This window comes from Hippopotamus amphibius, chromosome 7 (assembly GCF_030028045.1).
Source record: "Hippopotamus amphibius kiboko isolate mHipAmp2 chromosome 7, mHipAmp2.hap2, whole genome shotgun sequence".
Taxonomy (NCBI): Eukaryota; Metazoa; Chordata; class Mammalia; order Artiodactyla; family Hippopotamidae; genus Hippopotamus; species Hippopotamus amphibius.
In genome coordinates, this window is record NC_080192.1 from 78,921,945 (window position 1) to 78,937,018 (window position 15,074).

At 46.7% G+C, this 15,074-nt stretch overlaps 1 protein-coding gene across 2 annotated transcripts in view; it reads right to left on the reverse strand.

Moving 5' to 3' along the window:
- Positions 1–7,279, reverse strand: part of CREG2 (cellular repressor of E1A stimulated genes 2) — a 39,808-nt gene extending 32,529 nt beyond the window's left edge. For both annotated transcript variants that reach the window (XR_009054562.1, XM_057740517.1), the window contains exons 1-2: positions 6,658–7,279; positions 3,607–3,776 (exon numbers count right to left, since the gene is read on the reverse strand). Coding sequence is in view for 1 of the 2 variants with exons in the window: in XM_057740517.1 (XP_057596500.1) it covers positions 3,607–3,776; positions 6,658–7,065 (578 nt within the window). In the remaining variant the exon portion in view is untranslated. The remainder of the gene's footprint in view (positions 1–3,606; positions 3,777–6,657) is intronic.
- Positions 7,280–15,074: the final 7,795 nt, after the last annotated feature.

Below are 15,074 nucleotides of genomic sequence, written 5' to 3' on the forward strand. Positions count from 1 at the left end.
CTCTCTCCCCCTACCTCTTCTCTCTATCTTGTCCACCCATCTGCTTACTAAACACATACACATTATATATACAATTGTCCTGTACACCCAATGTGGCTCTAAAGTACACAGGGCCAGCTCAGCCCTTGCACTGCCCTTGCGGTGGAATCAGACTTACATTCACTCCTGTTTGTTGGACAGCTTCCTTCTCAAGCTGTGTCCTGTCAGTGGGGGCCGAGCTCACCAGCCTGCCCCCGTCCAGACTCTGCAGCGACCAGGGCTAACCCTGATGGATGTGGAGGCAGGCCTGCAGCTGAGATGTCCAGCGGGCCGTGCAGGAAACGGCTGGGAAGGCGCCTCTTTCCTCCTCTCAGAGTGTCAGTGGCCACGCTGCTTCCTCTCTCTCTGACCTTGGTTTATGGTTCAGGCTCTGAGGGCTCCTCAGATCAACATGGCCCTCCAGGCCCACAGGAGCCCCGGGACGCATTGTGTAGACTGGCCTGGTCATGGCTTTGTCTTCCAGTTCAGGGAAAATCCACCTCCTCCCGGTGAACAGACCAGCGGAGGGACGTGAGAGCACAGCATACACCAGACCTGATGGCGAAAGCGCTGTTGCAAGCTTGCAGTTCCCAAGGACGCCTGCTTCACAGAATGGAGGCAATTCTCATGCTTTCTGAAGGTCAGAGGCTCAGGAGGCCTTGATTTCCCATCATCATGAGAAGCGGGCGTTTTTCTGTATCCCCCTGTCTGTGGAGGGGATGCTCTGAAGTTCGGGATGATGAGCTCTGGGCCCACTGGCCGTCTCTGCAGGCCGGGGTCAGGCAGGACGGGCACCTGGCTGCAGCCTGGCCACGCCGCCCCTTGAACTTCATGCTGGTGCTTGTCAGGGAAGTTCTGAACCACGGACGTTTCCACCTGATGCCTCTTTAGGCTCCCGTGGCCCGAGGAGCGTGGTTCACTCAGGGCTCTGCTGTTTGCCCGTCTTTGACTTGTTAAGTCTCTGTGTTCAATATTACCAAGATTCTGGAGGCAAAACCTACAAGGTGGGGCTGAACTTGGATTCATCTGCTTCACGCAGATGAATCACACCTGGGCTGAAGCAGATCCTGGGAAGCAGTAGACCCTAGGGTGATAAGTCTCACTGCCTGGTAACCTCTGCTTTGAAGCATCATGCTTACTAAGGCCACAGTTGATTCTGTAGATACTTATTTATGTTATATTTTAAGACTTCAGAAGCTGGCACAGTGGGAGAGGGTAGTTTCACATGAGGGCTTAGACATGGGGGTACGAGTGGGTAGCAGCTCATCCCTCCTCCTCCAGGCCAGAGTTACAAGGGTCTGGGATACTGATGCTCTCGGCCCTGGTTGGGGGTGGGTTGGGTGGTCCCCTCTGGCCATGAGCTGCCTCGTCCAGGTACCCTGGTGTTCTGCACAGAGGTCTGCAATTCCAAGTGTGGCCTGCTATGAAGAGGGTCCACCCACTTGGCCCCAGGCTGTGCAGGCATGCACGTCCAGCTCTCCTGGATCTGAACTGCCCCCCACCCCACCCCCTGGGAAAGGACCTCTCTAAGCCCCCAGCTATCAGCTCCTGCCGACAGCTGCCTGGGACCTTCCAGCAGACAATTCCCTGCATAGCCCAAGTGCTGCGGTCGCTTTGTTCTCTGCTCTGTATTCTGTGCCTGCCTCCACGAGTAGGTGCGCTCTGGGGTCTGGGATCACCGTGCTCTGCACGATGGTGACTCTTAGACTGCCTGAACGAGGAACACAGACATTTAGAAAGGTATCTGGGGACTTCCTTGGTGGCACAGTGGTTAAGAACCCACCTGTCAACGCAGGGGACATGGATGGGTTCCATCCTTGGGCCCGGAAGATCCCACATGCTGCGGAGTAACTAAGCCCGTGTGTTGCAACTACTGAGCCTGTGCTCTAGAGCCCTCGAGCCACAACTACTGAGCTCACGTGCCTAGAGCCTGTGCTTCGCAACAAGAGAAGCCACCACAATGAGAAGCCTGTGCACCTCAACAAAGAGTAGCCCCCACTTGCCACAACCAGAGAAAGCCCACGTGCCACAACAAAGACCCAAAGCCACAAAAAAAATAATTAATTAATTAATTAAATTAAATTAAAAAATGATGCCTGCAGTAATTAAAAAAAGAAAGGTATCTAGGAATATACTTCTAGTAACGGCAAGCTTGACTGGCCAAGAATAGGGAGACTATTCCGTGAAAAAAGGAGGCACTCCTTTTCCTGGCCTCCTGCCATCCCCCATTGGGCACTGGGTCAGCAGAACTGCTCCCAGCCAGATGGAGGGATCTCCCATCGTCAGCTCCCAGGGGTAAGTGACGGGGCCTCATCCAGGCTGCATTTTATGGGGTATCGTTGCTTTGATTATTACCATCTCCCCTGTTCAAAGAACTGACATATTTGTTTGCTGAATATGTTTTTCATATTTTGCATAAAGAATCACAGCATTTTGGAGCTTGGGGGGAGTCTTATCCCAGTTCTAAAAGCATCACTACACTACAGGTGAAGTGACTGAGGCCCCAGGGGTGAGGGGACTTGCTGAGGTCTCCTGCTGCCTCTGCTCCTCCTGCGGGGGTGTCCCTCCCATGCCCCCCCACCCCCCGCCCTCACCTCAAGTTAAGTGCAGACGTCACCCTGGAAGGATTGGACCTCAAGCTCCACATTTTGATTTCAGACAAAGGTGTTGGATACAGTGTTCCCTTTTTGCCTAACTGTCCTTTCTCTTGGAGTGTTTTTGAGAAAGTGATCTAAAGGACTCCGGGTCTTTATTGCACACACCTCACTGGGGCAGGTAGAGATTAACCTGAAAAACAATAAATAGACTCTATGCTGCATGTGCTTCAGAGACAAGCCACTGGCTCTTCCTTCAAGCCCCTCTGCTCCCCCACCCTCGCCTTTGCTGGAACACCAAGAGCTGCCATTTACCTACCCGGTGTTGTGCAAGACACTGCAAATCTTTCCAACCCTCCCCATCACCCTGGGAGGTAGAAACTGCTATTCCCATTTTACAGATGAGGAAACAGAGGCTCCCAAAGGTTCAATACCTTGCCCCAAATCACACAGCTTGGTGAGTGTTAGAATTCTCTTAATCTGATTCCACGGCTATACTTTTTCCACATGATAATTCATTTCTACAACACACATCGCCAGTGTACCCGGAACACACTGGCTCTAGACATTTAATTGCTTGAAATGATCTGTATTCTAAACCAAGATCAGCTTCATATTTATCTTTCATATCTTCTGAAGGTGTGTCTTAGCAGCCTAAGACAGAAATGTGAAAAACCATTTGGAAGCTGTGTAAGAGGTTAAGATCATGGTCATTATCAGAATAAAGTTGCCATTTCAATAATTTCTTTCAAAGTAAAAAGGAACGTTCAAAACTCCCTTGTCCACCACTTAATTTCACAGATGAGGAAAGCAACGTGGAGAGCCCAGTGACTTGGCCACAGTCTCAGAGCTAGGGATACCCAGAGCCGGGTCCAGAACCTGTCCCCTGGCCAAGTGGCAAAGTCATCGCTTTGCATCTCAGGGCACTGTTAAAGCCACAGCCTCCCTGCCTTGTGCAGAGGACCAGGATGGGGGAGGCTGAGCCCTTGCCTACCTGCAGAACTCTCCTTCAGATTCCGGCAGCAGGAGCGAGGCCGTGGGGTTCTTCATCAGATCGGCCACCAGGGGGTCCTTGGGTGTCACATAGAAGAAAGGAATCCCAGTGCTGTTGTTGAAGGGGCCGTCACTGATGGGCAGGCAGTTCCCAAACGGCAGTCCAGGGATCTAACAAACACCAAAAAGGCCTTTTCAATGCAGGGCTGTGGATTGACTTGAACTGGGAGCTTAGTCTGTGTCTGTGACCAGGAAATAGAGCAGCGGGGATACAAAGGCAGCATGGCATCACCGTGGTTTGGACAAAGTTTCCCAATCTGCCCACTTCACCCAGTGATGCCTCCAGAATTTCTACAGAGGAGTGAGCAGTAACATCCGTAGAGGAGGGCTCATTCTTGACGCTGCAGGTACATAGCAAACACACTATTAAGTTGAAAGTTACTTGGGGGAAAAGCAGTGAAATTCAGGGAGGGGTGGAGGGTCACTAAACCCTTTCTCATAAGCTAGCCCCTGGGAGCCCCACTGCCTGCACCAGCTCCCCCAAATGTTTGGCAACTTTGGTGATAGAATTTAAGTCTTCACCTAACATCTTAACTGGTCTTTGGACTCCAGGAACTTTTTGTTATTGTTTCCTTTAGGGTCACAGCACCTTCTCACTTATTAGTCACAGTTTTTAATTGTAATCAATAATATTTTAATAGTATAATTCAGAAACTTACGGGAATTTGCTTTCTTATCCTTTCAGCTTCAAGGAAGACACAGAAACATGCTAAACCAATTTTTGCTCATGATTATTCAGTAGAGCAGGTGAAATTCTCAGATATATACACAAATATTTCTTAGGGTTTCCCCAGGTGCTGCTGGGTCCAGCATCATGACCTTTACAGAGTGCTCCTCATTGTTTCTTAGCTCAGAACTCAGGGGCTGTCTTTGTCTTTGAAGTGTCACATGACAATGGTGTGTAGAATTGTGAAGGGGTGGCTTTAATCTTTGAAGAAAACCCAATGTTAAGAAATCCTACAAAATGCTAATATCATTCCCAGATCCTGTTTTTCAGCTGGTTACTCACAAACTGGGCAGAGTCATGCTTTGCACACATGCCGGGCACATGGTAAATGTTCTCTGAATGTATGTATGTATGTATTTATTTTTATAAATTTATTTTATTGGCTGTGTTGGGTCTTTTTTGCTGTGCACGGGCTCTCTTTTAGTTGCAGTGAGTGGGGGCTGCTCTTAGTTGTGGTGCGCGGGCTCCTCATTGCCGTGGCTTCTCTTGTTGTGAAGCATGGGCTCTAGGCGCATGGGCTTCAGTAGTTGCAGCACATGGGCTCAATAGTTGTGGCTCACGGGCTCTAAAGCGCAGGCTCAATACTTGTGGTGCACGGGCTTAGTTGCTCCACGGCATGTGGGATCTTCCTGGAGCAGGGATCAAATCCATGTCCCCTGCATTGGCAGGCAGATTCTTAATCACTGCACCACCTAGGAAGCCCTGTGTATTTATTTTAAAAATTTATTTATTTATTCATTTTACTTATTTATTTTTTGGCTGTATTGGGTCTTCATTGCTGCACACAGGTTTTCTCCAGTTGCAGCGAGTGGGGGCTACTCTTCGCTGAGGTACTCAAGCTTCTCATTGTGGTGGCTTCTCTTGTTGCAGAGCACTGACCCTAGGTGCATGGGCTTCAGTAGTTGCAGCATGTGGACTCAGTAGTTGTGGCACATGGGCTTAGCTGCTCTGCAGCATGTGGGATCTTCCCTGACCAGGAATTAAACCTGTGTCCTCTGCATTGGCAGGTGGATTCTTAACCACTGTGCCACCAGGGAAATCCCTTTTTTTTTCTTGATTTATTGCATTTGGAGTAAATGTCAATACTGGAAAAGGAAAGTACTAATAAAGCTAAGAAAAGGGATGTTGAAAGTCATAACATCTTGAACACATTTGGCACTAGACTTTTAATTGCTTGAAGTGATCTGTGTTTTAAATCAAGATCAGCTTCATACTTAAGCTTCACATCTTCTGAAAGTGTGTCTTAGGAGCATAAGATACAGCTGTGAAAAACTATTTGGAAGTTGTGAGAGATGTTAAGATCATTTCCATCATCAGAATAAAGTTGTCATTTAGATAAATTTTTTCAAAGCAAAAAAGGACCTTCAAAACTACCCAGTCCACCACTTAATTCCAGAGATGAAGAAAGCAATGTGGAGAACCCAGTGACTTGGCCACAGTCTCAGAGCTGGTGAGACCCAGAACTGGGTGCAGAACCTGTCCCCTGGCCAATGACTTACACACTGCATAAAATAGAAATTTTTTTTTTTTGCATGAAGTAAATAGGAGTTCAAATTACTGCCCTGTAATAAAACCCTTACATCTATCTTAATAGCCCTAAATGCTTTCTGGAGGCTGTACACGTTCATCATGTAATCTATGATGTATCCATGCATTTCCATCAGGTGGAATCAAGTTTAACAGGTGCATAAAACATCTGTGAACTGAAAGGTGAAAGCTGCAGCTGACCACAGCACTGTCACTTCAACATTTACACGTTTTGCACAATAAGCCGCCTTTCCAGAACAATTCTCCAATTCCATTTTTTTAAAATGTAAATTTCCACCAGAGCCCCGGTCTCCGTTTGGGTTTGGGGTCAGTAGGTGACAGGGCAGTTCTGGTCTGTGGGCGGGGAGGGGCTGGACGCGCTACTTTGCGATGCCAGAGGTGGCTCTGGCTCCTTTTGGACAGGTCTTTGGTTGGGCGCTGGTTATTTGTACGCCTCTTTGGCCCTTTCAAGACTGCGCTTCGGTCCCGGTCCACTTGGCAAGAAGCCTGCTTCTCGTCCCCTCCCCCTCCCCCCAACCTTGCCTTTGCTAGGGTAACCGAAGCACAGTTTGGCTCCATTAATTACACGCTGTCCACGCCGATCCCGTCCCCAGCGCGCGTCTGCTAGACCTGGGTCTGAGCACGGGCGTGGCCCGGGGCGCTCCCTGTCCCCGGGGCGCGCCAGGCCGCTGCGGGGCACGCCCCTGCACGCCAATCCCGGCCGGGTGGGGGGCTTACCTTCTCGTGGGCGGACACGGTGGCCAGACAGCCCCAGGCGCTGGCGTGGGCCAGGAAGCGGGCGGTGCCCGGGCGCAGCCTCGCGCCGCCCTCGCGCCGGTAGGAGAACATCCCGGGCGGCGCGGGGGGCGGCCTGGCGCGGGCAGCGCCCTCCGGGGGCGGCAGGTGCGCGTCCTCCTTGTGCGCCGAGGCCGGGAAGCTCCGCTGCCAGATGCTGCCCGAGTCCTCCAGCAGCGCGGGCAGCGCCTCCTCGGTGGAAGCGCTGTCCAGCTCCTCGTCCACCTCGTTGGTGACGGCCCAGGACACGGAGCTCACGATCACGTAGCCCGCAGCCGGGGAAAGCAGCGCGCTGCAGCACAGCAGCCAGGGCAGGCGCGGCCCGGGCCTCCGGCCGCCGCACCCGGACATCTTGAGGAGCGCGCCCGGCCCCGGGGACCGCGGGCAGCGCCCCTCGGCGGCGGACCGGGAAAGGCACCCGCTGCCCCCCGCCGCAGGAGCCCGGATTGGGGCCCCGGGGCCGCCCTCGCAGCAGCGCGCCGCCTGGGGAGGTGGGGCTCCCGCATGCACTGCAGCCCCGATGCGCAGCCCTCCCTGCGCGCAGGGGCCGGGGATGCGCCTCTTTCCCGCCGGACGGCAAGGATTCTGCAGCCAGGCAGGGGGCGTTCACACCCCGGCTCAGCGCACTCCTGCGCTCACCAGCTGTGTGGCCCTGCCGAGTCAAGTAACAGCTCTATGCTCGGTTCCTTCACTAGGAAACACAGAAAACAGTATTTACATCACGGGGGCGAGGGATGGGAGGACGAAACGGGTTAGTATTTGGAGAGGCTTAGAACAGTGCGTGGCGTGGAGCAAGCGCTACGTGCTGTGAAATAGGCACAAAGTGGGGGTGGTTGTCGTTTTGTAGAGGAGGAAGCCGAGCGAACGATGAAGGTGAGATCAGCGCCAGGTTTGTCTGAGGCCTAAGCCCATCTTGCTCTGTGAGGACCGTGACTTCCTTACACTTTACTGTGACAGGAGGGCAGTGCCGCCAGTTCATCTAAAAGCAGAATCAAGATGCTCACTGCGTATAAACTAAAATAAAGGGGAGCCAGCACCCAGAGAGAATGTGGCCGGGATGGTGTGGCAGAGGGTTGTATGAACGGATCACCCTTTAAACACATTCTCTTATTGATGGGAATTTGGCTTGTTTGCAATAGTAAAGTTTTATGAACAGTCTCATATTCTGGTGTGTCAGTATCTTTTACACCCTGTCTCACTTTTCTCAGCTCCTGTTTTCTCCAGTTGTTGCTGTCGTAACTAAGTAATGGTGGTACAGACAGCAGCAGGTCACCTCACCAATCTGCATGTCCCCTGCTTTCTGCCTCAGGGCCTCTGTGCCAACTGCCGCGTGGGACATCGGTAGAGTTCCACTGAGCAATGTGAAAACCCAGGAGTGCAAAACATTAACCCCCATTGGGACAACCTTTGGCTACAAATGGGTACAAGAGCCAGAGGACAAACACTCCCCACTTTCAAGTCACAAGTGGATGATTTTGAAGTCACTCTACACAATTTCTCAGAGGGTCTCCAACACAGGATTGAGCCCTGGTTACTCACAATGGTAACCAGCTCAGCGATGCACCCTTAGAATGGCTTTCCTTCCTCCATGCTCCAATCATTCTAGTCAGTCCCCCCACTTTGGTTCTGTAGCACTACATCCCAGAATGGCTAGCTAGGTGCAGGTCCTTTCCTCAGGCTCAGCTCTTGGGTAGAAGCTGAGCTCAGGCACAGGTGCACACACGCAAGAGCTCTCTCAAGTACGTACCTTGTCGTGGAGTTGTGGGTTCTGGGGCATGAGTATGTTTCATTTTTTATATAATATCACACTGATTTCTTCAACGATTGTACCAATTTATTGCTGCCATCAGTGTGGGGGGTTCCTGTCACTCCACATTCTCATCAACACAGATTATTGTTAGGTTTTCTGCCCCCGCTTCCCCCCCTTCCCCTGTCTGGTGGGCGAGCGATGATAACATTTTTATTTTAATGGCTCATGTGGTTGATCGCTGTTTCATACATGTATCGGCCAGTGGACACCCTCTTTTGTGAAACGTCTGTTCATGTCTTTTGTCCAGTTTTATTGGGTTGTCTGTACCTTTTTGTACTGATTTATATGAATTAATTTTATTTCCTATGTCCCAGGCTTTGGGGTTGTGTCCCAAATTGTCTTTGGCTTGTTGTGATGGTTAATTTCATGTGTCAGCTTGGCTGGGCTAAGAGATGCTCAGATAGCTGATAAAACACTATTTCTGGGTGTGTCTGTTTCTGGGAGAGATGAGCCATTGAGTCAGTTGAGTAAAGAGCATCACCCTCACCAATGCAGTGGGCATCATCCAATCCGCTGAAGGCCTGAATAGGACCGCAAGGCAGAGGAAGGACCGACTTGCTCTCTGCCTGAGAGGGACACCCTTGTGCCGCTGACCCTGGACATCGACACTCCTGGCTCTAGAGCCCTTGACTCGGGCTGGGACTCACTGCATCGGTCCCCCTCGTTCTCAGGCCTTTCAGTTGTCAGGTTTGAGAGCCCTCACCAGAAACTGGGTCAGCCAGAACCTTGATCTTGGACTCCCCAGCCTCTAGAACTGCGAGAAAATAAATCGCTGCTGTTTAAGCCACCCGGTCTGTAGTATATGTTATGGCAGCCCAAGCAGATGAATACAGTAAGTATACTGAAATTGGCTTATCCATCATCCTATTGATGGTTATTAGTATTGTTTTCAAGTGTTATCTATTATGAATAAAGTTGTTATAAATGTCCTTTTACAAGTCTTTTTGTGACTGTGTGTTCTCTTTCCTTTGGGTAAACACCTAGGAATAAAATCATTGAGTCAAAGAGTAGGTATATATTTAATTTTATGCAGAACTTGCTGTTATGGACTGAATGTTTGTGTCCCTCCCCCCAAATTCACATGTTTCAGTTCTAACCCCTAATGTGATGGTATTTGGAGATGGGGCTTTTGGGAGGTAATTAGGGTTATATTAGGTCATGATGGGATTCATAGCCTGAGAAGAAAAGGAAGAGACAGAGTCCTCCCTATCCCTGCCCCACTGTATTTCTGCACCGAGGAAAGCCCACTAAGGACACAGCAAGAAGGCAGATGTCGGCAAACAGGAAGAGAGTCTTCATCAGGAGCCCATCACCTGGCACCTTGATCTTGGACTTCTAGCCTCCAGAACTGTGAGGAAGAAATGTCTGGTTTTTTTAAGCCACCCAGTTTATGATATTTTGTTATGACAACCCAAGCAGATGGAAATACTGTCCAACTGTTTTCCGAAATGATTTTTGACTGTTTTATAGTCCTACTTGCAGTATATGAGTACTCCATGAGGTCTCTAAATGATGCATGAGGTCATATCACCAAGAAGGAGCTCTTTTGAATTGGAGTTCAGTTACTTGGCTTAGTAACATTTTCCATAGATTTCAGATTTGTTTATCGTAAGCTATCCTGAACCATCACGTATCTGCTCACTAGAAAATACCATGAGGTTTGTTGCAGGAAATTGGTGCTTGGTAGAGTTACGAGCAGATTTGACTAGTAGTGAGAGAATGGATTGCAGATCTGCAGCTTACCTATCACTTCTCATTAACAAAAACTTTGTCAAGGACAATGAGAGGCCAATGGTCAAAGGGAACGAAGCACGATCTGAAGTTTGGGGCTGGAAATGTGCAAGAGGAGACTGGGACACCTTCTCGAGTCCAAAAAAGAGGAAGCAGCTAGAAAAGACCAATGGATCGTGTCAAAAGAGGCAACTTGAAAGCTCTTCCACCGGGAAGAGATGGAATAATTTAAGCATCAAAAAGAATAATGATGGCAGTTAAAAAAAAAACAAAACAAAAAGCCCTCAACATACATTTACCATACTTCCCAGCAATTGCACTCCTGGGCATTTATCCCAGAGAAATAAAAACATATGTTCCCCATAAAAACCTATCTACACCATTGTTCACAGCAGTATTATTTATAATAGCCTTAGTAGGAAACAACCCAAATGTCTCTCAGTATCTGAATAGTTAAACAAACAGCAGTGTATCCATACCATAGAATACCCCTCAGCACTAAAAAGAAACAAACTATTAACAAATGCAACAGCTTGGGTGGATCTTAAGAGCATCATACTGAGAAAAAAAGCTAGTCTTAAAGGTTACATATTGTATGATTTCATTTATATAACATTCTCAAAATGACAAAATTATAGGAGTGGAAAACATTAGTGGTTGCTAAGGGTTAGTGATGGTGTGTGGCTATATAAAATGGTAGCTTGAGGGAGATCTCTGTGTTGATCAATAGTTCTGTATCTTGACTGTGGTGGTGGTTACACAAATCCACAGGTGATAGAAAGTCCTAGAACTATACACACACATTGCACCAATGGCAAATTCCTGCTTTTGATGTTATAATCTAATTGTGTAAGATATAATTACCGGGGGAAAATGGGTAGAGGGTATATAGGTCTGCCTGAGCTAATAATGATTAGAAACAAAAACTGAAAACAAATCCTCATTAGTCATCACTGGAAGTTATTAGGACATCCAATGTATTCTGAAAAAAATTTTTCTTCAGATAGTTCTAAACAGTTAAAATTTTTTTATTTTATATTGGAGGATAGTTGATTTACAATGTTGTGTTAGTTTCAGGTGTACAGCAAAGTGATTCAGGTATACAAATACATATATGTATGTAGATATTCTTTTTCAAATTCTCTTCCCATTTAGATTATTACAGAATATTAGTAGATATTCCCTGTGCTATACAGTAGGTCCTTGTTGGTTATCTTTTTTTTAATTAATTAATAACATTGGCTGTTTGGTCTTGGTTGCTACGTGTGGGCTTCTCAGTGTGGTGGCTTCTCTTGTTGTGGAGCACTGTCTCTAGGCCCTTGGGATTCAGTAGTTGTGGCTCAAGGGCTCAATAGTTATAGCTTGAGAGCTCTAGAGCTCAGGCTCAATGGTTGTGGCACACGGGCTTAGTTGCTCCGCAGCATGTGGGATCTTCCTGGACCAGGGATCAAACCCGTGTTCCCTGCATTGGCAGGCAGATTCTTAACCACTTCACCACCAGGGAAGTCCCATCTATTTTAAATATAGTTCTGGGTATATGTCAATCCCAAATTCCCAATTTACTCCTCCCCACACCTTTATTTTTTTAAAGCAAAAATAATTCAAGCATTAATCCTGCCTTTCCTCTATGAATTATATTTTAAGGTAACCAAATTGTTGATGAGAGAAAGATTTGCTTTCTAGATGAATTGCAGCTAATATGTCCAGAAAGAATTATAAAATTGGAAAAATCATCATTTTGCAATCCCTAATGAATTAATCAATATATGCAGCAATAATCAATATATAAAATTACTAAATGAAATATTGATTTGGAATCTTATAATGGAAAGATCAGCCTGGGCACACCTGAGCCTGCAGACCAATCTTAACTCTTAATTTCACTCAAAGTGGGACAAAGGACTGTTTTAGTCTGTTTGGGCTGCTATAACAAAATGCCATAGTCTAGGTGGTTTAAACCAAAGACATTTATTTCTTACAGTTCTGAAACGCAGGAAGTTCAAGATCAAGGGGCCGGCAGATATCTGGTGAGGACTCTCGGCTTGTAGATGGCTTCCTTGTTGTGTGCTCACAGGGCCTTTCCTCCTTTTCATTTTTTCTAAAGGCACAAATCGCATTGTGGGGCCCCACCCTCATGACCTCATCTAGTGCTAATTACATCCCAAAGGCCCCACCTCCAAATACCATCATTTTGGGGCCTTGGGCTTCAACATATAAATTTTTGGGAGGGACACAAACATTCATTCCATTACAGTGACTTTAGATATTTCCTGATGTGATGTAGTAGAGGGTGGTAGGAAGTGCAAAGCACTACCTATGACATGTTCTACCTAAAAAAAAAAAAAAAATCCAGCCTGAATCTGCCCAAGCCTTGGGATTTCACTCCTACCTCACAGCAACACAGAATACAATGGAACAAGCTATATGATTCAGACTATTGAACACTCCATAGTACGAGTAACCCAGTTTCTTCAACAAATAATGGCATGAAAAATTAAGGGTGTATGGTGACAGCTCTGAAAATATTTAGGAGACAAGACAAAATGTAATGTATGGACGAACTATTAAAAGCCATCACTAAGTTAAATGAAGAAATCTGAACTTGGGCTAAGTACTAGATGATAAGAAAGAATATTCTTCCTCTTTAGTGTGATAAAAGAGTTTTGATTAGGTGAAAAATTCTGCTCCAGAGACATACTGAAGTATTTACTAGTGTAATATTTGCAAATCAAATATCTGACAAGGGATTTGTATCCAGAATATCCAAAGAGCATTTACAACTCAATAACAAGGAAATAAATAACCCAATTTAAAAATGCACAAAGGACCTGAATAGACATTTCTCCAGAGAAGACCTGCAAATGGCCAATAAGCACACGAAAAGATGCTCAACATCACTAGTCATAAGGGAATGTAAGTCAAAACCACAACAAGATGCTACTTCATCTCCACTAGGATGGCCAGAGTCAAAGAGGCAGGTGACAAATACTGGTGAAAATGTGGTACCGTCACAGTTTATGATGGGAATATCAAATGGTGAAGCCACTTTGGAGAGTTCTTGAAAAGGTTAAACATCGAGTTACCCTGCGAAACAGAAATTTCACTCTCCTATACCCAAGAGAAATGAAAACATATGTCCACACAAAAACTTGTCCACAAATGTTTACAGAGGCATTATTCAAATGGAAATGACTTTATTCATATTTTCCATTAAGTGAAAACAACCTAGGTGTCCATCAAACAATGAACAGATAAATAAAATGTGGTGTATTCATACAGTGGAATATCATTTGTCAATAAAAGGAGTGCTGTTGCTGGGGGCCAGGAGAAAGGGAAAAGATCATGAGGGTGAATGTGTGTGGGGATTCTCTGGGGTGATGGAAATGCTCTAGAATTAGATCAGGGTGGTGGCTGCACAACTCTCTAGATGTACTAACGTCATTGGATTTGATGAAATAAAATTCATGTTTTAGGGCAAGACAAGAAAATTTGAAGTTTTTCTCTGCCTGTTTGCCTTCCCTATAGTGTATACTGTGTATCTGCATTAACCAGGGGCCAGGATGACCACGACCCGCTATTCGCTTTGTACGTGCAGATCGGGATTGTAAACTGTCAATAATATGCCATTTGACATATAACCCTTTGTCTCAAAAATGTATATAACTGTGCTTTGACCTCTGACAGGCAGAATGGTCCTCAGAGCTTTCTGTATAATCCTCAGGTTGGCTCGAACAAAATTTTTCCTTTCTTTCTGAGATGGACTACTGATTATTTTTTTTCATTGACAAATTGTACGCTTTAAATGAGAAAAATTTACGACATGCGTATCTCAAAAAAAATGTTTTTAAAATATGCTCTGGGGCAATCTTTTGGTTACAGTTTCACAGGACCAATTTCCCCCACCCTGAGATACTAAGCAAGTTTCTTTGTTGTTCCCTGGATGGTTGGGTGGGGGCAGACAGGAGGGCTCAGGAGGGGGCAGGCTTTACTTCTGACTCATCTCTGCCCACAGGGTGTAGCCTTTTGGCCCTTCAAATGTTCTGCTTTGTGAGCTGTGCCCCTGAGCTACCCTCCTTGGGCAGGTGTGATGTTTCATGACTGCCCTCTTCACTCTAAAAGGTCATCCAAGTTGTGTGGATTGCAAACCATAGCCTTGGTGTTTGTGTTTTTTATTGTTATTGTTTTAAACATTTTTTTGATGGGGACCATTTTTCAAGTCTTTATTGAAGTTGTTACAATATTGCTTCTGTTTTTTTTTCATGTTTTGGTTTTTTGGCCGAGAGGCACGAGGGACCTTAGTTCCCTGACCGGAGATCGAACCCACACCCTCTGCATTGGCAGGCAAAGTCTTAACCACTGGACAGCCAGGGAAGTCCTAGCCTTGGTGTTTAGCTTTAGTTTATTATATTCCATTTTATCTTAGATTTTGACCTGGAGACTTTTGTTTTTCTATCTTGCCTGTTTTTTCTTGTTTTTTTGTTTTTAATTTTTTGGCCATGCCGCTTGGTATTCGGGATCTCAGTTCCCCAACCAGGGATCGAACCCCTGTCCCCTGCAGTGGAAGCGAGCAGTCCTAACCTCTGGACCTCCAGGGAAGTCCCTTGCCCGCTTTTTGATGCTTTTAAGATATTTTATGGTTTTTCTGACAAGTACTGTTTTCACCAGATGAGTTGGTTCAGCTACACTAGCTTGCCATATTCCTGGAAACCAATAATGATTTAAAATCCCTTAACCACTTTAAACTCATGGCTAATAACATCAAGGGGCCCTACGGGCTACTCCACGTCCTGATTTATTCTCCCTGCCTTCTAGAAGACTC